We start from the raw sequence: 21,615 nt of genomic DNA on the forward strand, positions 1-21,615 counted from the left end.
ATTAATTCAGCTGCCTCTGTTTTTGTGAGCCCCACAGACTTAAAATAAACCAAGCATTACACCAGCTACTTTCATCGTAGCACCGATGGTTACTGCAGTGAATTTAATGTTATCCATGATACAGGATATTCAGAAACTGATTATACTCTTTTTACCTGCCGTCTCCTCCAGCTTACGTTGATCAGGTATAGGTTTTTATATAAATTCGCTAACATATTAAAAAAATAGCACTGGTGCTTTTTGGTAAAAGTCTTCTTTCTGGGCTGTGCTCACAACTCCAGGAGACCCATTATTTCTGCTGGCAGTGATTGTCGGCTCAGCTCGTTGAGCTGCTGTTGGCTCCTGGAGAAAGGGGAGTGCCTAGAGGGACTTACTGATTCCTAGAATTTTATTTGCTTCAGTCTGCTGTTCAGGTTTGAGGTAAAGACTCCACAACAAGCAGTTCAGGTACTCTTTCAAAGACCTAACATCTAAAAAAAAGAAGTTTGCAGAAGAAGCAGTGGAAAGGTCAGACTCTTTTCTGTCTGGCCATGTTCAGCAGGTTAAAGAAGCTGATCGGGGCTCCTGAGCCTCGTCCTGCCCAGGCTGCTGCCGCTCCGCCATCTGCCCCGGCTCCACCGGCTACGGTAAGAGCTTAAATCTCCCTTTATTTTAATTTGACAAACACTGTGTTCATCCAGTGGACACACCATTCAAATTAAACATTAATCAGGTTCATTGGCTTCTCCAAGCTTGTCAGACTGAGTTGTATTAAAATACACAACAGGAGGTGAAAGCCTCTGAGGCAGCTTGACACTAATATGGACAGGAGCTGTCACTGGTTCTTCAAAACATAGGCTGGTGCTGCACAGGTTGATACTACACTGGCAGGCTAATCACTGCTATTTGTTCTCTTCCCTCTGCCTGTGTTTTAAATTTACAGCAAGAAACGCCGCCAGAAAAGAAAGAAGAAAAAGAAGATCAGCCCACGAAAGAGGAGGAAAAGAAAGAAGAAGAAAAGAAAGAGGAGGAAAAGAAAGAGGAGGAAAAGAAAAAGGAGGAGAAGAAAGAGGAGGAAAAGAAAAAGGAGGAGAAGAAAGAAGAAGAGCCAAAAACAGGTGAGATGCGTGTTTATCTGAGCTGAGTTCCACATTCAGTTACATTGTTATTAGGGTGATGGTCAAGTGGTTTGAAGGGAATGTTTTTTGGTCAGTATGTACCATCGTCCACAGATGTGAGAGGTGTTGGTTCGCTCTGTTATATGTCACACTCTCTGGCCTTGCTGTAGATTCACTAAATGTGTCTTTTAGTGGATTGTTAGACTGTCCATCTGCTCCCTGTTTCTCTGTGAATCACAGACAAAGGGATTGGTGTCATCTGGCTGATCCTGTATCACAAACAGTGAGCACTGTCTTGGGAAAGTTTAGGTTCCCACTGCTGTACTAAAGTAAGCAATAAGAAACAGCCTTCCTTCATGCTGTGGTGATCTTTTCCTCGTGTACCAGTGGTTTAAAATACGAACAGCATCCCTCAGGATATGTAAGAATAGAGGGCTGAATGTCAAATAAGCATGCGGTGCATGATGCTGCTCTGGTTGTTGAACTTTGCACTTGAATTGTTTTTTAAATATCTTTCTACAGTATAGAATCTGAAGGTTTTCAGTGGGGGTTCTGTAACAGTCATAGAAATGAAAAGCTAAAGAATGATGTTATATTTTTCTTCCAGCTCCTGCGCAGGCACCTGCTGCTCCCGCTCCCACTGCTGCTCCTGCCAATCCAGAGGACATTGAAGGGTAAGAATTCATCATGCTTGTACTCCTTTTTCGGCTTATTTAAGGGCATTAGCAATTATTACGTTATTAGTTTTGTAATTACAGCCATTTTTATACATAACCCTCCATCATTAGAATCACAAATGTAATTGGACAATTGACTGGCAAGCAGTTTCATGGCCAGATGAGCTCAGCTCCATTATTTCGTGACAAATTGAGCAGATCAAATATCTGGAGTTAATTAATTAAGTGTTGAGCTTGTATTTGGTAGCTGAACCAGAATGATAGGAAGTGAAAAGTATGGAGAAAGAAAGAAGCAACTCATGTACGGCTAGCAGTGGAACTGGGCTGCTAGTGTTTATTTGCGATGAGGCTGCTGATAGAAGTAGCAGGATGAAGTGTTCAGAGCTATACTCTCTGCACAAATGGATGATGACCCACAGCACACTGCAAAAGACACCCAACAGCTTCTCAAGGTAAAGAAATGAGCTATTCTTCAACTCCCAAGTGAGTCCCCTGATCTCAACCCAAGCATGCTTTTCAGTTCTTAAATACAAACCTGAATACAGAGAGAGACACAAACAAGCAACAGCTGCCGTAAAAGCAACTCAAGGGCAAAAACAAGGTATTTGACGACATCCAGACCAGTCTTAGAAACAAAACTATTTTAAAATTATGGTTAACTGATTACTTCTAAGCATCTGAAAATGGGAGACTATAGAAAAAATTTGCTGCAACTCCTAAACAGTTAGTGTAATACTTTTGTTAAACCCCCTGAATTACAGATGAAAGTAAATCAAACACATCCTGAGTGTTTTAAAGCTGGTTTCATTCTCCAAACACCCTCTAACATCATGTGCGTGTCTGTTAGTATTCACAGCAACCAGTTGCCTACATTTGAGGCATTTAGGGGCATCTGTAGAACAACCCAGTTTACGCTGTCCCTGTACGGGCACTGCACCAGGACACGTTAACTGTACTAAGAATAACTTGGCTCTCCTTTAGCTCTGCTGTTTTCATGAACTCTGAGCCGCTTGAGGACAAGAATAGTTACAGGTATATCTAACAGGTATCTAACAGTAAGGACTGATGACTCCACAAAGTCCCCACCCCCTCCCCAATGAGAGAGGTCTCTGGAGACCTTCAACACTTACTTTTCAAGATGTGATAACACTGTGACTTGCAGCATGTGACACATAAAGGAGGAAAGAAGATTAGGAGCTTATAGTGGTATTTGTGACTGAGATTGATCTGCCTGTGTTCTCATGCAAGCTGGAGTTGCTTCAATAGAATTTTAAGGGAATGTTGAGGAAATATATTAATGTCATAGAAATGTAACAAATGCCTGTTTAACAAGTGGAAAAGCAGCGCTGCTGTCGTCTCTCCCGGTGTCTACCTAAAGCTATGAGTTGCGTGTTTTATTCTAATTTATCTGTTTTTAGTGAAGAAGCGCCTCCTCCACCTGTTGTCTACTCCCGCTACACAGACGACACCATCCGATTTTTAGCCAAGAAGTTAAAAGAACGCACAGAGATACTCAAAGAGAAGGCCATAGACCCTTATGCCACATCTCCAGAAGTCACACCACCTGTCAGTAAGTGTGGTCAAAAACAAGCCAGCATGCTTAGAGAGAAAAACAACAACATGCAAACTAATGTCTTAAGTCATCGTATGCTTCTTTTTTTGCCTTTTAGCACCTATTCTGAGAAAGGATGACTACATCCGACTGAAGGAAGAGGAGCGCATAGCCAAGGAAGAAGCAGAAAAGAAGAAGGCGGAGGAAGCGGCCAAAAAGGCAGAAGAGAAGAAGAAAAAAGATGAGGAGAAAAGGTTGGAGGCCGAGAAGAAAGCCGAGGAGGAGAGACTGGCAGAGGAGGCCAAGAAGAAAGAAAGGATCCTCCCACAAATCAGCTGCTCCTGCTTTGACGTCCTCTTCCATCCAGTGGAGGAAAAAATGGATGTCATCTTGGGGACCACCATTGATCCTTTCACAGGTAAGCATCACACCTAAGCTCAATGAATTTTTTGTATTTGCCTTTAAATACTTGACAGACATTTCTGTCATTCTCTCTCCAGATCGTCGGTACATTTCCTGGTTGAGCTTCGTGGCATTGGCGTACAATTACAACGTCTGGTTTTGCTCCGCTAGGCTGGCTTTCCCTTACCACAGTGAAACTGCCAACCGCTACTGGATATTCCTCGACATTCTTAGCGACATTGTAAATATAATAGACATCATTGTTTGGCAGCCTCGCCTTCAGTTTGTCAAAGCTGGAGACATCATTGTAAGTCACAAACCACTCAGTCACATGTACCTGATAACATTTTAATAGTCTAATTGACTTTCGCACTTCTGTTGCTTGCAGAAAGACAGAGCTTTGACTAAGCTACATTATCGAAAATCACATCAATTTAAGGTGAGAACATGTGTCCAGTGGTGTAAAGTAACTAAATACATTTACTTAAGTACTCCAGTTAAGTACAGTTTTGTTCAACAACTGAAAAATAACACAATTAACATAATGTCAGGAATTGTGGTACTTGCTTATTTCAGCAAGATAAAGCCAAACTACACATATTCCAAATCCAAGACTCCATAAATGAGTGCCTTAATGTCCAAAACAACAAGCACTGGCACTGGCATGAAATGAGCATATATTAGAAATAAATAAATAAAATCCTATTTATTAAATGGTTTGAATTAAATTAAACACTTTATAACACTAAAGGCGACTAAAGATGTATTATTTGGTATTACGTTGTAATTAAATGTACCTACAAATATTGACAGGTAGGCACACTAGAACAAGAAAGTTAAAACTAAAGTGTTTGCAGGAAATAAAGAAATGATTGTAGTTTAAGTAAATATAAGTACTGCATAAGCAGTTTTAAGTTGTGTCCAATTTCATGGTAAGTTTTCAGAAAACGTTTTTTCTACATCATACAAACACTGTAGTTTTTGGGGCGTGGGTCGTATTATAGAGTGGATTAATCTTACCTTTTTACATCTTTATTCAATCTTCATTATGTTGCTGTGCACGATCGATGTTCTGTTTTTCACGTGTCCTTTTATCTTACTAATATATGTGTGATAAAGACTGTAAAGTGCTCTTGCAATGTAAGAATGGGAAATGTTCTTTGTTTTTCTGCAATATTACTAAGAAATTACATAATACATAAAAATAACTTACAGAATATTTTATGTCTCCTTTCCAGTAAAATACCTGAAGTCATGCAAAACTTTCTTAAAATGACTCACCAGTACTTACACTTACTTACAATCTAGTTATTTCATTGTTTTCTCTACTCTCTCTTTTTTGCAGACTGTATTATAAAGTGGTACAACATTAAATATATAGATTTGGATAGATGGATAGATGGTGACACTGCATTTGTTTTTTATCCACATTTTTGCAGTTAGAAGTTTGCATTGTTATATTTATATTTTTACTGAACCAGTTTTTATTCTTCTTTCATATCTGTGAGCTTTGCAGCAAAATCCAAAGTTTAACAAATGTTTGTATTCTGTTCCGTGTAGACTGATATAATCAGCATCCTCCCCTTCGACCTGCTCTGCCTGTACTTTGAATTCTCCTCGTTTTACCGACTGAACCGCTTCATCAGGGTAGGCAGGAGGATGCTAACTTCTTTTTATTGTACTTTTTTTCCATTACATTTTCTGATAAGTTCCTTTACTTTTCCCCCTGTGTGTTTTAGATTGGTTCCTTCTTTGAGTTCAGTGATCGACTTGAGAGTGTCATGGCCAAAGCTTACATCTGGAGGTGACTGCTCGTGAATCGCATGGTGTCACTGTTTTGTAGCTTTAGCGTCACCATTTCTGTCTTTCTGACACAGAGTTGCCCGCACCACAGGCTACCTGCTCTTCATGCTTCACCTCAACGCCTGTGCTTACTACGTCGCCTCAGTGCACCAGGGTCTTGCCACAACTACATGGGTGTATGACGGGAATGGCACAGCGTATGTACACCAGTTTGGGACCTAAAGTTCTACACTGTACTCTGGAGTTCACCGTGGAACTGAAACATGTCATTTCAAAAGAAAATATTTCATTTTTCCTTTTAATGAAACAATTTAAAACTCAGAGAGAGATGTGTATAAATAATCTCAAACAACAAAAAGCAGAAAGCAGGGGTTCTCTATTTAAAGGAAAGCTTAACAAGGCCAAGTCAAGCTGTGTCTATGTAGCGATGTTGTGACACGGTGAAACAAAAGTTTCATCATTACCAAGAATATTATAACTTGGTGTTTCCAAAACCAAATCTATTTCATTATTTAATGACACATATGCACATGTTTTTTGCTTGCTGGTATGCAGTATGCAGATGAAGATGATTATTTACCGTGCTGCGTGTGCTTGGGGAGATCAGCAGCGCCCTCTGTTGTATCCTAACGTGCACAGCATGCTCCGTGATTTTTGTAAGAGTACCTCCTGAACAAAGACCAGCTCTGCTTTATCCTTTTTTTAAATATTAATTAAGAATTGTGTTTTGGCATTCATCTTAGCTGGGAGCTACAAATCTAAATAATGTCCATTAATTAACTGCAGATTGATTAAACTCTCTGATATTAATAATTATTTTCAGCGTTATGCAAATCAAATGCGGCGCTCCTGAGGACGTTTAACCATACTGATGCTGACAGAGTGACTTGCTCTTGACTTTTTGTTCACTGAGTGACGTCGGCTGACTTACACAGAGTCCTGACTGACATCGCTCACTTTTGAATTCAGTTTAAAGAACTCGTATTGTTCTGTTTTAATACTCCTGTATTTAAAAATGTTTATATTTTATGTTCATCTGTGGTAACGCCGTTCTTTAACCCTTTCATGCATAGTGGTCACTACAGTGGACACAGCTATTCAAAGGCTGTTTTCTTGTATTGGTGTCAGTGTTGATGGTATACTTGCACATAAACATTGGACACTGATGTGTCACTACATACTCTGCCACCCACTGGTCAGCCAGTTGTCCACCTTAGTGGACATGTAAAAAACTACATGTTTAAAAAAAATGAAGTTCAAAAATCTTTTTTTCATACCTAAAGATGAATAAAAATACTTGTGAAAACAATCCTGATTGAAGTTGTTATAATTCATGCATGAAAGGGTTAAAGTTCTTGGCCTGTCTCTTAGGACCATGTTAGAGCTTTACACAGCATAAAGGCGTACCATGCTCCTGTTGATCCCAGTAAACTAAAAGATTTACGACATGCCGTCTGTAGCTGTGGATAACTGTCTTCTCACTCCTGTCCCTGCGCAGGTACCTGCGTTGCTACTACTTTGCAGTTCGCAGTCTGATCAACATCGGGGGTTTACCGGAACCTGTAACCACCTTTGAGATTTCCTTTCAGATGGCTAACTTCTTTATTGGTGTCTTTGTGTTCTCGAGTTTGATCGGACAGGTAGGAGGATATTCTTCAATGTTAATATTCCACCTGTTAATATCTATGACTTCTCTGTGACACTTTACATTTCTGCCTTTCTTTCAGATGAGAGATGTCATAGGAGCAGCTACAGCAGCTCAGACATACTTCCGGGCGTCAATGGACGGATGTGTTTCCTACATGAACACCTATACGATCCCCAAGCTAGTCCAGAACAGAGTCCGCACCTGGTACAACTACACCTGGGCAGCTCAGGGAATGCTGGGTGAGAAATGTATACCTCTCAGTTGTGTCCTCACCGGAAGAAGCTGATGAGTTTAAATGGGGAACAGGGAATATTCATCCACACAAATACATTTCTATATAAAAACAAACAAACAAAAGAAAACGAGTCGTGGCCACTGATCCTGGTTCTGCTGGAGATTTCTTCCTGTTAAAAGGAAGCTTTTACTTCCCACTGTCACCAAGGGCTTGCTCATAGGGTGTTTGATTGTTAAGAATTTTCTCTGTATTATTGTGAGGTTTTTACCTTACAATATAAAGCATCTTGAGACAGCAGCTGTTATGATTTGGTGCTATATAACAAAATGCAGCTGAAATGAATTGACGTTACAGCTGAGGTAATGAAAAAGACTCAGCCATTCCTTAAGGATTCAAGCATGACTAATAATGAGCCGCAAAAATGCACAGACTAAAAATCTGGAATGTGCTCACATGGAATCACACTGTCTGTCCTTCTCAGATGAGTCCGAGCTCCTGGACAAGATGCCTCTGGTGATGAGAATTGCCATTGCTGTGGACATCAACCTTGCCACATTCCAGAAGATTGCATTGTTCCAGGTGAGGCTGCTTAAGCTTCAGCGCTCTAGTACCATAGAAAGTGTATTAGAGAAAGGGCGTGTGAGTGGACGGATAATGAACTGTAGTGAAGTGTAATGAAGTTATGCTGGCTGCTTTCAGAGATGAGTAAAGCAAAGCAGAGCTTCTGTGATTCAGTGAAAGTCAGTACTCACTACACTCTGTCCTTCAGGGCTGTGACCAGCAGATGTTAGTGGACATGTTACTGAGGCTCAAGTCAATCATTTATCTACCCGGAGACTTTGTTGTGAAGAAGGTTGGTGCATACATATGTGTATACATGTCTGTAGGTAACGACACGGCTACAAAGTAGCAAGCAACATATTTCTGAACTGTGCTGATCATCATGAAGCAACAAGGTGACCTGAGCTGAGTGTCACTGCGCTGATCTGTCCTCTGCAGGGTGACATCGGTAAAGAGATGTACATCATCAAAAGTGGAGCGGTGCAGGTGGTGGGAGGACCCGACAACAGCATTGTGTTTGTGACGCTGAAGGCCGGCTCAGTGTTTGGGGAAATCAGGCAAGTCTGCAGCATCAGGAAGGACAGCTGATGCTGTGAAACCTTTGTTATGATGGTGTCACGTTAACTTTGGGTGGAGATAATCTAAGAAGAAAAAAAAAAAAATCCTAGCAGTTTTTATCACGTCTTTAATGCTGCTTTTGTGAAGTTGTGTACATTGCGCAGTGGTTGTGTTGCTTTATTTTGGCCATAGTAGTAGGCCATATTGTTTTTTGTCTGCTTATCCAACCACAGTTTACTGCAGTCTGCTAAAGATGGAGGAAACAGGCGCACAGCCAATGTAAAAGCTCACGGCTTCGCTAACCTTTTTGTGCTGGAGAAGAAAGACCTGTTTGATATCCTCGTCCACTACCCGGAGTCTGAGAAGGTGCTGGCCAGGAAGGGCAGGTGAGCCGCTTATTAGTGCTTCAGGAACCGTATTTTCATTCAAATTTAAAAGTATCATATACCCTCCAAACCTCCATCCAAATCATTACGTTAAATGAAATTTAAATATGCATCCTTTTAAGAAATATGTGGTGTTTTTTTTTTTGTCACTGTGAAGGAAACTAGTCAAAGCCAAAGGAGCTGTACCTGCTAAAGGTAATGAGGAGAAGCAGAAAGGACTGGCTCTGTTTCCACCAAAGCCACCAACGCCCAAGCTACTCAGAGCTTTTGCAAATATGAAAAAACTCAAGGTAAACGTGATGTGGGGAAGCGTGTTCTGCTGTAGGCCGTTTAAAAGCACTGATGGCTAAAGTATTTGTGATGTTGGGTCCTGTCATCACTTTGTCTTCTTGTCCACAGAAAATGGAAGAGACGAAATAGGAAGTGGATGTGGAGTGTTATTGAGAGTGTCTTCTACTTTTCCATTGCTACCAAAAGACCCATAATGGAACCGGTCTACAGCGACCAGAAGAGCTGTTGTGATTCAGAGGTTTATGTGACCTGATACTCTTCAGTTCAAACGTCTGCTGGAAGCAGCAAAGTGCTATGATTGGAAAGCACTAATAATCTCCCCCACACTCTTTGCAGATTCATCAGTATACACAGAACCGTCTGTAACAGGAGAGGACAACTGTTTGAAATTTGTGTCATGCAAATGATCGACTTTATATATTAAAAAAAGAAAAAGGCAAAAATTATCCTCAGTTTCATTATTAGGTGTTCAGGGTGATGCGAAGCTCTTCCATCCCTGACTGGAATTCTCTCTGTGCAAAGAGCACAACCTAGTGGCTGAGTGACCTTTAAACTGTTAACTGAGCTGCTGGACTTGTAGTCTATTTGAATTTTGACCAAGAGGTGTAACCAAGAGTATCAAATATCAATATAGAAATGGTTCTGTTTGTTACTGGGTAGTCTGGGCTTAGCCCCAGTGTTTGTTGGATGTCCAAACATCACTGACACTGTAAATAACCAAAATACCTCTGATATATTGATTAAAGTTGTCTTTCCTCTTGACATGAAATCCAAAAGCATGAGCATTTACTAAACTTTTACTTTTTTTTGTTGTGGAAATATTGCAAAATACAGGATGATCCGTAGGAGACGTTTTAGAGGCAACCATGATTTATTAATAAAACCTGAGCACCATAAAGCTCTGACAGACACTGTAAATCCACTGCAAAATTAAAATTCACATAAAGCTACTGAAACATGATTGCTTATTTAAAAACAAGGTACAATCCATCCACCAACTACACCTGCTTTATCCTTTAGGGAGCTGTGGAGGGAGGTTAGGAAGAGATTAGCTACGTGATGTTTAACAGTTAATAAATTTAGGCAAAGTCCACATGTATGTATGTATGCATGTATAACAGGCTAAAAACTGAAGTGAAAAATCAGGCACGTACACTTCTGCTTCCGTCTCTCATGCACGAAACTGTAAGTAGACATTTTCTCCCAAGATGCAGACATCAATGAAAACTAAGACGACCGCGTGTGGCCTGTTGCTTGGTTTTGGATTAAAAACAGTTCAGAGCCAACTCCTCTGAGATGCTGCACATTTAGAGTATGTTTTCAGCATGTCTCAAGTCCTTTGTGAGTCTCTTTCAAAGGCAGTCAGCAGGATACTTGGCCTGTGTTGTCCAGGATATTGCACTGGGAGTCTTTATCTCCCCAACAGAGACGGAACTTTAACTCTGGAGCTTCCAGAAGATCATCTGTCGGTCCTCTCCACCTGTGATCACTGTGGTGCACAGCTCACTCATCCACATGGCTGTGACAGCACCTGTGTGTACATGGATTTATGTATAATATTCCTTAGCCTATATTGTTATTAATTGATACATTTACTATAACGCATGTACATTTTAAGGTTTTACTACATTAGTGGCACAAACATTAGCCAAATTAGCATCCAGTGACATCTTCTGAATCAAATATTACACATTTAGTGGAAATTAGTGAACTGTGTGTTTTTTATTCTGTGCAAGTTTCACAGAAATCTGACCAATACTTTAGAGACAGGGGTGTCAAACATAAGGCCCGGGGACCAGAATCGACCAGCAAAGGCTCCAATCCGGCCCACCATTTTCTGTTATTTACTAACAACTTTATGTTATGATTCAGGGTCATTCAGGACAATGAATTAGCAGAAGTTCCTGGTAAATTTGTCTATTCATTCCTGCCAATTCGTTCAACTGGCAGTAAATAAAATCACAAATGTAGCAGATTGTCTTTCCTTCTTGTTGCTGGTTTTACAGCCAATAAACAAAGCAGCAGCAGAAGTTTGAAAACGGGGGTAAAAACTCCACCCAATGATTACTGAAGATGAGCTCTACCTGAGTGTGCAGGGATCCTCTTGGTAACTGTGTTGGTAAGAAGGTCCCACAGGAGGAGGTCACCAGACTGGCCACCACACAGCACCCAGTTTCCATCCCAGCAGAAACACCTGCACACACAAACATGCTGCTAAATGCTTTGAACATAGCACAAAGAAACAAGTGAAATACAAAGTTCTGGATTGCTAGGAAAACCTCTGCTCCTCTTCAGCTTTCACAGAGGAGATCACCATTCCCGTCTGGACGTCGATAACCTTCATGCAGGAGTCGGCTCCAACGCTGAGAACGTGTCGGCTATCTGAGAATGCAAAAGTGGTATAATCACACACATGTCTTTGGATAATACATATGAGTCTGGGAGTTGTAATTTCTCAACAGAAATTCTTCCTGCTCAGCAGTAAAGGGTTGTTTGATTCACACAGAAGAATCAAGCAGCCAACAGCCGCTTCAAAGAAAGCTGAAGAAGTGCTCTCCACATGCACTTTAACTGTACTGAGACAAACATTAAGCTTAAGGGAATTATTTACTCAACGCTTCCACGAGCAGATCTGAATTTTATGTTTAACATTTTAGGTGATCAAAGTTCCACGTTCACACAAACCAGGACTGAAGTCCGTCTGGTGGATGGTCCCACTGTGGCAGTGGATCTGCTGCAGAGTCCTTTGGCTGCTGTGGTCCCAGATGGTGACGGCCCCATCTTTACATCCAGACACCAGCAAAGTCCCAGCTGGGTTCAGACTGACTGTGTTCACCTGAATTTGAATGTTAGAGAGCAAACATGTTTTTATTACGTATGTTTTTAACGCTGCTAAAATGTCTCAGTGTTTGACAAATATGAACATTTTATTTGTCAGAGTCTTTCCAACAATAACACATGCACACAGCGTTACTATGATGCATTTAAATCCACATGAAGTTTGTAAGATCTTGATGAAACCTGTGGCTGCGGTTTTGTCACTCACCCCAGCATCATGTTCCAACTCACCCAGCAAATTAAACTGGGATCTCTTGTGAGTGGAAAAGCTGTCAGAGTTGCATTCCCACACCTGTGAAGGTCACACAGAAAACAACGCTAAAGGTTCATCCTCTCTCTGACATGGAGTCCTTAGTCTTCCTCAGTCTGCTGGCACTGAAACAAGCCGGCTTCTTTTCAGAACGAGCACCCAGGTTTAGCTTCATGCAGCCTGACCAGGCCGGACTCTCAGCTGTCATCACAGCACGAGTGCGAGCTACGATGCAATAACAGTATTCTCATTCCTGTCCAGGGAAAGCTTTCAGGATATCATTTTACCGTTTGTGTGAGTCTGATGTGTCTACGATGTTGCCTCCTTATTTATTAGTAAAGGGACCTCGTGTGTTATTCATCATGTGATGTACTGTCCAATCTGGTCCATATGACAAATACTGCATAGCTCTCTCCCTTCAGTAAATTCATTAGTCCAGCACTGTAACATGTCCCATGTCTGAAAAGGGTTATAGAGACAATACTTTACCTTAACAGTGGAATCCCAGGATGCTGTGTAGAGTTTGTCCTCAAACCAGCACATTTTACTGACAGCGTCATCGTGACCCATCAGCGTATCCTGCCGCCTGCCATACGGGACGGAGTAGAAATACCTGAGAGAGAGGAGCGTGCAGGTCAGCGAGAAGCCGTCAAAACTCTCTGAAAACCACGTTAAATATAATGAATAAACAGTCCGTACACATTGTTGTCCCACGAAGAGCACACCACCGTTTTACTGTCCGCCAGTATCAAACACGATGACAAGGCCTGAAAAACAGTCGAGCGGTTTACTGTTTACAGAGAAATGGAACAGATTGCTAGAAGAGATCCGAGGAAGGAGATGCTGAACGGGCGAGCGTACCATGTTAGAGAACGACATGCTTCTCTGGAACTCCTTCAGCTCTTTGGAAAACATTTTAAGTGTCGAGTCTGTAATAAAGAGCGAGAGGCGTCAGCGTGAAACACGTCTCCACTGACAGAACTGAGCAAACCGTAATTCATCCTTCTCTTAATCCTTTTAGCTCAACAGCTTTTTAATTAAAGAGAAAACAAAATGAGTTTCCAAGTAGATCTGAGTCGTCTACATTTCTTCTCAGTCTACACATTTTCCAAACCTTTAGATGTGGAGAAAACAGCCGATCCACCTCGAGACACAGCAATGCCTGTCACAGCTCTGCACATACAGCAGAAACAAAGTTACTTAAAAAACATAAATATACACGTATATTAAAAAAACACATGAAATGAAGAATTTGTTTAGAATAACACAGCAGTCTGTTATTGAAGGAAGTAGTCCTGAAACTAGTATTAAGTTTCTGAAGGGGTGTGGAGCTCCTGCAGCTGCCTGCTACCTGCTTTCTTTGAATTCACTTCCTCATTTTTGAGGCAGGGCTTTCACTTTTGCTGTATGTGGTTACATTTGTACTCTGCTGTAACTGCAGCCCACCGAGCAGCTCCTGACTCACTCTTTATGGATCTTGTGGCTGGAAACGGGCTTCAGACTTTCCATGTTTGCCCAGGCCAACCTCCTGCTCTCCTCGGTGAGATCTTCGAAAGACGAGTCCTCGCCCTGAGAGGCTGCAAAACAACACAGGGATCCGGCCTACATGTTAACTTATTATGGTTATGAAAAACATTTTATATATCAAAACACATTAAAATGCAGTTAATATAGCTGAAAGTGCATAAATGAAACTTTTTTTCTTCAGTAAAACCAGAAAAAACAGGAGTAAATTAATAATTCATCGTTTTGTGACTCTTTTTAATCTTGAGTTTGTGTTGATTGGCTTCACTCACTGAGACATGCACCATCCTCCCAGAGAGGAGTAGTGAAGCACATAACTGTGTGGGCTTTAGAAACACTGCTCAGCTCTCACAGCTGCCGTTGCATCGTGTTATTAGCTACTTAAGCCTGAACAATGAAAGAGAAAGCTCTGCAGCTGCAGGGCTCTCACACACTTCCCGTGCTGTGCGGTGTTACCTGGAGATAGCTCAGCGTCGGCTGAGTTGATGCTCGAGCTTCGCGTAATGTTCTGAAACCTCGGGGTGATCCTCTGAGGGTGAGGGCTGGTGAACAGCTGTTTGGGCGTCTGGCCAAACTCCAGGATCTGTGTCAGCATGGCGATTCTCTGATCGGTGTCCTCAATGCTTGCCAAACAGACAGAGGGGAAACGTTAGGCCAACGAGGCGGGATGAGCATTTGGAAATATTCTCGTTGGATTTTCTTTTCTGTACCTGTCACAGTCGATCCCGCCCTCATAGGTCAGTGGGTGAAACACTTAGAAAGGAAAACGATGAGATGAATATTAATCGTTGGCATGTTTTCGTGCCTCTTGTACTGAGAGTAGCTGTTGGTCATGTTACCGTTGTGAGCCGCCACAGCTTCACTGCCCCTCTGCTTGAAGCCAAACACCAAGTCAATCCACTCATGAAGGTGTTCGGACACATACTGACTCTCCAGGGCGGCTTTGTGCTTTTGAAGAAAATCACTGGAATCTGGAGGAAGAAACAGCAACCCTTACTTCCTCACGTGACTCCTAATATTACAGAGACACACAGACAGCCGGTCGACAGGAAGTTCACCTGTGGCCCACGGCGGAAGAACGACATCACCAACTAAACTTCCGTTCTGCCGTCTGCCCAAATCCAGACTCAGTCTGTTTTCCAGGAAGCTGGGGTCTGTCCCATAAAACTCTGGGATCAACTGCAAACATACGAGGAAAAGCAACATGTCAAGAAAGACATTCCTCGACAGAAACAGCATCAACACCAGATAATAGACGAATAGCTTTACCTCCTTGAAGTCAGTAGCTCCCTCCAAGCAGTTTTTCCACGTCTCACCTATGCTGTAAGAAACCACAACACGTCACCAAACACGTCTTCAAAGTGTGAAATACAACATTCACATCTTCACCAGAAAACACTGTACGTGTTCAAACTTGTTTCCACAGTATTCACAAACTGCAAACTCTGCTTGCATGCTGTTCCTGTACAACAGTGCATGTAAATGTGAGCATGAATGACTGTTTCTCTCTGTTTGCCCTGTGATAGGCTGGACACCTATCCAGGATCCATTCCTCCCACATGATTAAACTGGATCAGTGTGCACAGATAAATGTACATCTATGTGTCAAACTTCTTTGATTAGCACTATTTTAGTCAGAGTTAGGATGAGCTTAACTTCTCAGCTCTGTTTACATTTACCTGCTAGTATAAAGTAGCTTGTAGGTAAACCTGCACCAATGTCAGCTGGTAATTCTCAGTGTTGTTCTCACATGAAATAAATGTTTTGTACATCGTCCCTTAGAAATGCATAAATAATTATTAATGAGGAAAAAGTAATTGCCCCATAAATCTAATAACTGGTTACCACGTTTGGCAACAAGAACAGCAATCAAGCTTTTGTGACAACTGGCAACGAGTCTTTCACTGTGGAGGAACTTCGGTTTGCTCTTCTTTGCAGAATTGTTTTAATTCAGCCACATTTGAGGGTTTTTGAGCATGAAGGTCACGCTGAGCATCTCGATCAATGTGAGCCATTCAGAGGGGGACTTGTTGGTGTGTTTCAGATCATAACCCAAGTGCTCTTGAGCTTCGGAGCACAAACTGATGACTGGACATTCTCCTTCAGTTTCTGGTAGAGAGCTGAAGTCATGGTTACAGCAAATCACTGTACCACCACCGTGTCTGACTGTTGCCACGGTGTTGTCTTTATGAAATGCTGTGTTAGTTTTAGATCAGATGTAATGAGACTCAAACCTTTCAAAAAGAGTTAAGCTTTTGTCTTGGAGATAATCACAATGTTATTTTTCAAAAAACAAACAAAGAAACAAAAATAAACCCCTCTAAACCTGTGTCCTTGATCCAACACAGCTGATTTAAATGGCTAAACGACCTCCTCAACACGTTCTCCAGAAGGCCTGGTAATGAACTAATCATTTGATTCAGGTGTGTTGACATAGGGTGAGATCTAAAACCTCGAGGCCTGGAGTTTGACACCCTGATCTAAAACATGCAAGTATGACAAAGAAATCAGCCAGTGGGCAAATTTCTGTACTTTACCATTATAACGTTTAAAACAACGGGGGAAATAATTTACCTATTGAACATTCGGTCAGCGTGGTCATAGCGGCCATTCTGGAGACACAGCATGTGCTCTGGAGCTGCAGTTAGAGGACAGCAAATTAATTTAAAAGATCAGAAATCATTACTGTTACTTCAAAAAGCATTAGCAAATATAATCAGGAGAACAGAATTATGTGTCGCCAAAATGTCAGTGTGCAGTTTCTGAAGGCCGTGAGTCACAATGTGAGTCACAGTTACTGTGACAATTTTGCATTTGACTGATCTTTAAACTTCTGCTTGACTCGCACAAGCATCATCAAGATGAAGACTGAAAGTGTTGTGCTGTGCTTTTAACTGTAGTGTTATATTTGACTGTTGTGTCACCTAGGTGACCAGCAGGCTAAACCTCAGAGTTATAAAACATACAAAAATAACATCTGTTGGTTCCACACGTCCTGTAGATGATAAGTAATGTTAACTGTGTGACATACCAACTCTGACCAGGTAAAAAAGGACGTAGCCTGGAGATGAGTAATGGCTGCCGTACATGAAGCTAGGTTCGGGCATGCCTCTGTATCGAGCCTGTGGAGAAGAGGGGAGCTCTGTGGTTAATAAGGAACTTGTCAGCAAAAACAAACAGTACGATCAGGCAGTCGTCTCACCAGGAGCCTGTCCAGTCGCTCTTTGTTCAGGGCTCCCACAGGTTTGCTCAAGTCTCTGAATGTGGCAGCATTTGTCATGTCTGAGAAACAAAGCGAAGTACCGACAGTGAGAAACTACAGCATCTTTACAAAGATGCAAGACCCAAAATCTCAGCCACCATCACTCTGACAGGAGAAAGCGGCAAAGGTCTGCGGACCCACCTAACCGCGGGCTGGTGTAGTCAGCGATGACCCATGGGAAGACGGGGTACTGCGAGAGGTCGTTGCAGCTGCGGTCAGCCAGGTTGTTGAGGTGGAGGAGATACTGGTAGTTGCTGAGATGACCACGCTGCCACTGCAACATGTAGCTCTCTGCTGTGTGCTCTATCGCGTGGTTTTCTAAGCGAGAAAGGCGAAAACAGCACAGGTACGTGGTTCCGTTAATCACCGAGAATGAAGCATCAGCGGCACTGCTTTATAAAGACAACAGCAGTTTTACATATGTTGCTTCTGCGTCACACAGAAACCAGGTTTACTTGCAGCTCTGTATTGAAGATTGTCCAAGACAGACACGTTACTTCTGAAAAACTCCACTTGGTTTAGATTTATTGGGTTCACAATACGGACGAGAATTAATACGAGTTTAACAATTCTAAATCCTTATCCATTCTCATTGGCTCTGCTTTGAGAGTCACCCCCATCTCAGTGCAGCGTATCAAAGACATTTGTGCAAATTAATTGCATGTTGTGTGGTCACATTTTTGTGCATGTATGAGTCCCGCACACCAACAAATCCGTATCCTAATGGGTACACATTCGATCTTTCTTAGGATTTAGGTATGAACACAAAACAAAAGAAGAAAAAGATCCTAAAGAGATTTTAAAGCAATTTGTTGTGTATTCTTGACAGAAACAGCTCACATGTGTGAAAACAGCAGCAAGAGGCCACAAATTCAGGCTTTTAGAGCAAAATATATTTTAAAGAAGTGATAAAATAAATCAGACATTTATTAATAGGCTTGTATCGTCTCACCCAGGAAAGTTGCGATGTAGTAGTAGACTTCATCTCTGTCGGTCGTGCTGTAAAACTTCAGGTATATGTCTGAACAGAAGTCATTCTCAGAACAGAATACCTCCAGACCCTGAGCAGGGAGACCGAACACATGAACCCATGAGATCATCCAAATAAACTGCAGTAAAGAAAGATACTAAAGCTACCTTTAGTAGCACTTGCGACTCACCAGGGGTCTAAGACCAAGCCGTCTTTTGTAGATTCTCCTGACGTTGTGCAGCTTTATCTGAATCACATTTTCCTGAAGGGAGAGGACGTGCACACCAATTACAATTCATTTGTTTGGGAAACATTACTGGTGTTCAGCATCTGAACAAACAGCCACACCAACACCATTCCCACTGCCTGCTTTGTCATCTCACCGGATAGCCATTGAGAGGCTGGAAGTAGAGGTTTTTATCTGTTACGCAGACATGGCCTGGATTGCACACCAGAGGCATGACCATCTCCACTGCACACTCCATGTGAGGGTTTTCAGCAACACTCTGAAAGCTTCACAGCACATTAAAACCACAGTCCTGTCTGGCTGCACGCTCTAGTACATCTAAACCTTATTTAATAATCACTATATTAAGTTTAAGTCACGCATAACACAAACCCAATGAGGCTTAAAAATAAAGTTAGGAAAAAGCATATAAAGACTCATCTGATTGACATCTACATACCAGTTTTTGTCAAACGATGACCTCGCCATTCGGGATTGTAGATTGGCAGCAATCTAGAAATAAAGGAAATGTGGGTTTGGTCTTTGGTTACGCAATGGTTACTTACAATTTTAAACTAATTAAAGGTCATAAAGAGGAAGGAGTAAGAGGGGACAAATACAGGAAGTGCAACAGACTTTCACCGTTTCATTGCATTTGTTTTTCATCGTTTCCTCATCTTCAGGGTTTTGAGGAATGGTCTACAAATGGGAGATGGACCACACTGTTGTGGCATGAAGCCACTACAAATTGGACCTTTATTTAGATTTTATGATGTGGATTTTTGTCAGTGTGTGAAGTGGGGCATTGCTTTCGAGGCTTACTGTGGACTGAGAGTAATGATCGACTTACCATTGCAGTCTGGTCTCCAAGTTTTTCCAGACAGGAGGCCCTGTGGAGCTGCAAAATTTAACAGATTTTAAAGGGAATGAAAGCAGCTCACACCGCGCACGTGACACAAAACTCCCCCCCACAGTATTTTGTTTTGTACCAGCGACATACCTGAAGTAACGTCTGGACAACATCCTCTGTTTTACTGCAGAATTCTAACTGAAAGGTCAGCGTCTTTTCTTCCTGTGATCAGACAAGTTTATTCAAAAACAAAAGAAAGTTTCTTGTGAATAAAATGACACACTGGTTTTATGATCTTGTCCTAAAAATGTACTTCAGTGTTTTTAGACAATCATTCCAGAATTTTACACTGGTCATTATATAGCATAGTGTTCAAATGGATCCAACAAATGCACATGAGTCCAGAGGCTGTGATCTTTGGGCTCTGACTCATCGTAAGAAAGTTTTACCTTCCGTTTTCACCCTTTCATAATAAAAGAAAAAGCCAGCAGCAGTTATTGTGAGACAGTGACATTCCAGATTTTAAGCACAAGTCTCTGAATACACAACAGAAGACACTCATGCTGAGCTGACTCACCCACCCTTTCATTTCTGTAAGGCGCAATAACGTTGCTTTCTTTGATGTATATCACCTGAAAACGAAAGAGTGGATTTACTTAGGCTTCGTTCACACTGCAGGTCTTGAAGCGCAATTCCGATTTTTTGATCAAATCCGTTTTTGTCGTCTGCTTGTTCACACTACAAATAAAATATGACAGCAAACGTGCTCTAGTGTGAACGCTCAAAGCGGCCCGCATGCGCAAAAGAAGACGTCACACACAACGCGCTCTGTTTAGACCCAGAGCAAACAGTATTGTTTGAATGACGGCCCTTAATATAAAGACTTCAGACTTTACGTTTCCCAATTTTTGCTTGAAGTTATTTTATATTTACATAATAATGTAGATAACCTAATAATTATCCTTATTGCTGTTTTAGAGAGGAGCGGTGCTTCAAAGGATAGTTGCAGATTTCTGTCAGAATCTGCAGATTATACAGTACAAATAAAATGTTCACGCTGTCTTCCCAACAGTTTGACTAACATCTACACTGGATGGCCAGGAAGCGTTCGCGATGTCTTCGCCGGCACTGATAATTGGCGTCTGTCTTGTGTCAGTGACATAAAAGACGGATTTAACGCGACATGACCATTCAAACAGCAGTCGCTTCTAAAACATCGGATATATATCGGATTCAGAACCACATAGGAAAGTGACCCAGATCGGATTTGTGCCGTTCACACTGGCATACCATGTTCGGATATGGGTCGCATAGGGTCAAACAAAAACGGATTTGATGCGCTTTCGCCTGCAGTGTGAACGTAGCCTTAGACAAAAAAGACAGGATGAAAGTAAAGAGGATCAACCTGAACAATCAAATACCATATATTACAGAGAAAAAGCTGCGAGGGCTGGTGCCTCTCTGAAGAACAATATGTTTACAAAAGTAATAACTCCATAACTCACCTGCTTGGAGAGAATAGATATGGCTGATGGTCCGGGTCTGTGAGCACATGCACAAATCAGATAGTAAATAATAAGAATTATGACATCAAAACTATAATTACTTTTAAGATTAATAAAACAGAATAATCACCATTAGCATGTGCCGCATCCAAAGTAGTAGTGCACACGTTTTTATTTTTCAAAAAAAATCACATGAAGCCCAATCATTTGCAGATGCTACTTACAAAACTGCTTTTCAAGTACAGCTGGGCTACATTTGCACTCCAAGTAAACAAACCGGTTTGTCAAACTGAGTAAAGATGAGCATGTGACTTGCACATGCAACGCCAAAGATATTACTGTGCTCACTTGTTAAAAGAGTTCTTCTCTTCCTCCACAAACTCAATCTTCTTGCAATCTCGCAGAGGAATCTGAAAGCAGAGTGAGCAGTTATGATTAAAGACGTGGTGGCGCAACTACAAAATCCATGATTCATAGATTTTGTACACAAAAAACAAACAATGTACAATACAAGGCTGTCTCCATTATATCCAGCCTGCCTACATAATGGTAACTGTATCTCCCAGCAAAGATAAGACAGGCCTGTGACACCAATGTATATTTTTTAATGTTAAAATTCACAATTTTAAATTTAGCTAGCAGCATTACCACAATGTTTATTGGTTGTAGTTTTATTTTTGTTTTTTTTAAAGAATGTTATAAAAACAAACCTTTATAATTGGTTCTGCAAGCTCCTCTGGATCAAATATGATCGATTTGGAACAAATCTTGAATGAACCTCTGATTTTTCTGGAAAGAAAAAAGCTGATGTTAGCTTGTTAAGTAATAGCTAGCCCCACCCCCCAAAAAACAAACAAACAAAACAACACACAAAAACCTGGCAAAACAAACAAGAGTAAATATTTTGCACAAAAAAGTCAATAGACATTTATAAAACTAAAAAAAAAAAAAAAAAAAAATCTTGAAATGTTAGGAGAAAT

At 41.3% G+C, this 21,615-nt stretch overlaps 2 protein-coding genes across 4 annotated transcripts in view; one reads left to right on the top strand and one right to left on the bottom strand.

Moving 5' to 3' along the window:
• Window positions 1-322: 322 nt before the first annotated feature.
• On the top strand, window positions 323-10,450 carry cngb3.1 (cyclic nucleotide gated channel subunit beta 3, tandem duplicate 1). 2 transcript variants are annotated; one of them, XM_080305939.1, is made up of 19 exons: window positions 323-626; window positions 923-1,012; window positions 1,043-1,097; window positions 1,705-1,771; window positions 3,193-3,344; window positions 3,445-3,744; window positions 3,827-4,035; window positions 4,117-4,167; window positions 5,289-5,375; window positions 5,468-5,532; window positions 5,606-5,728; window positions 7,030-7,171; window positions 7,259-7,418; window positions 7,896-7,993; window positions 8,184-8,267; window positions 8,414-8,532; window positions 8,767-8,919; window positions 9,077-9,209; window positions 9,319-10,450. In XM_080305939.1, exons 1-19 carry the CDS (start codon window positions 531-533, stop codon window positions 9,337-9,339), a joined length of 2,205 nt encoding a protein of 734 aa, XP_080162065.1. In that variant the 5' UTR covers window positions 323-530; the 3' UTR covers window positions 9,340-10,450. The 2 variants fall into 2 exon arrangements, with proteins under 2 accessions (XP_080162065.1, XP_080162064.1); XM_080305938.1 differs by having other exon boundaries at window positions 327-626; window positions 923-1,097.
• Window positions 10,063-21,615, bottom strand: part of nsmaf (neutral sphingomyelinase (N-SMase) activation associated factor) — a 16,566-nt gene continuing 5,013 nt past the window's right edge. The window contains exons 3-31 of one of the 2 annotated variants that reach the window (XM_080305937.1): window positions 21,346-21,439; window positions 20,984-21,045; window positions 20,636-20,672; window positions 19,712-19,762; window positions 19,281-19,352; window positions 19,131-19,178; window positions 18,741-18,793; window positions 18,438-18,567; window positions 18,245-18,316; window positions 18,037-18,145; window positions 17,226-17,402; window positions 17,025-17,104; window positions 16,854-16,944; window positions 16,397-16,460; window positions 15,092-15,143; window positions 14,881-15,001; window positions 14,662-14,793; window positions 14,533-14,575; window positions 14,279-14,445; window positions 13,764-13,875; window positions 13,413-13,471; window positions 13,160-13,227; window positions 12,998-13,065; window positions 12,788-12,911; window positions 12,257-12,340; window positions 11,896-12,046; window positions 11,490-11,592; window positions 11,295-11,404; window positions 10,063-10,741 (exon numbers count right to left, since the gene is read on the bottom strand). In XM_080305937.1, the coding sequence (XP_080162063.1) occupies window positions 10,647-10,741; window positions 11,295-11,404; window positions 11,490-11,592; window positions 11,896-12,046; window positions 12,257-12,340; window positions 12,788-12,911; window positions 12,998-13,065; window positions 13,160-13,227; window positions 13,413-13,471; window positions 13,764-13,875; window positions 14,279-14,445; window positions 14,533-14,575; window positions 14,662-14,793; window positions 14,881-15,001; window positions 15,092-15,143; window positions 16,397-16,460; window positions 16,854-16,944; window positions 17,025-17,104; window positions 17,226-17,402; window positions 18,037-18,145; window positions 18,245-18,316; window positions 18,438-18,567; window positions 18,741-18,793; window positions 19,131-19,178; window positions 19,281-19,352; window positions 19,712-19,762; window positions 20,636-20,672; window positions 20,984-21,045; window positions 21,346-21,439 (2,629 nt within the window). In that variant the 3' untranslated portion in view covers window positions 10,063-10,646. The remainder of the gene's footprint in view (window positions 10,742-11,294; window positions 11,405-11,489; window positions 11,593-11,895; window positions 12,047-12,256; window positions 12,341-12,787; window positions 12,912-12,997; window positions 13,066-13,159; window positions 13,228-13,412; window positions 13,472-13,763; window positions 13,876-14,278; window positions 14,446-14,532; window positions 14,576-14,661; window positions 14,794-14,880; window positions 15,002-15,091; window positions 15,144-16,396; window positions 16,461-16,853; window positions 16,945-17,024; window positions 17,105-17,225; window positions 17,403-18,036; window positions 18,146-18,244; window positions 18,317-18,437; window positions 18,568-18,740; window positions 18,794-19,130; window positions 19,179-19,280; window positions 19,353-19,711; window positions 19,763-20,635; window positions 20,673-20,983; window positions 21,046-21,345; window positions 21,440-21,615) is intronic. The other variant, XM_026179592.2, reaches the window with a different exon arrangement.

This window comes from Astatotilapia calliptera, chromosome 9 (genome assembly GCF_964374335.1).
Source record: "Astatotilapia calliptera chromosome 9, fAstCal68.1, whole genome shotgun sequence".
Lineage (NCBI taxonomy): Eukaryota > Metazoa > Chordata > Actinopteri > Cichliformes > Cichlidae > Astatotilapia > Astatotilapia calliptera.

Bases quoted from the DNA above. Each gene is read 5' to 3' on its own strand.
- cngb3.1 (XM_080305938.1), top strand. From the start codon at position 531: ATGTTCAGCAGGTTAAAGAAGCTGATCGGGGCTCCTGAGCCTCGTCCT. The intron at 4,168-5,288 runs GTGAGAACATGT...TGTTCCGTGTAG, and splicing joins GAAAATCACATCAATTTAAG to ACTGATATAATCAGCATCCT. The intron at 8,920-9,076 runs GTGAGCCGCTTA...GTCACTGTGAAG, and splicing joins GTGCTGGCCAGGAAGGGCAG to GAAACTAGTCAAAGCCAAAG.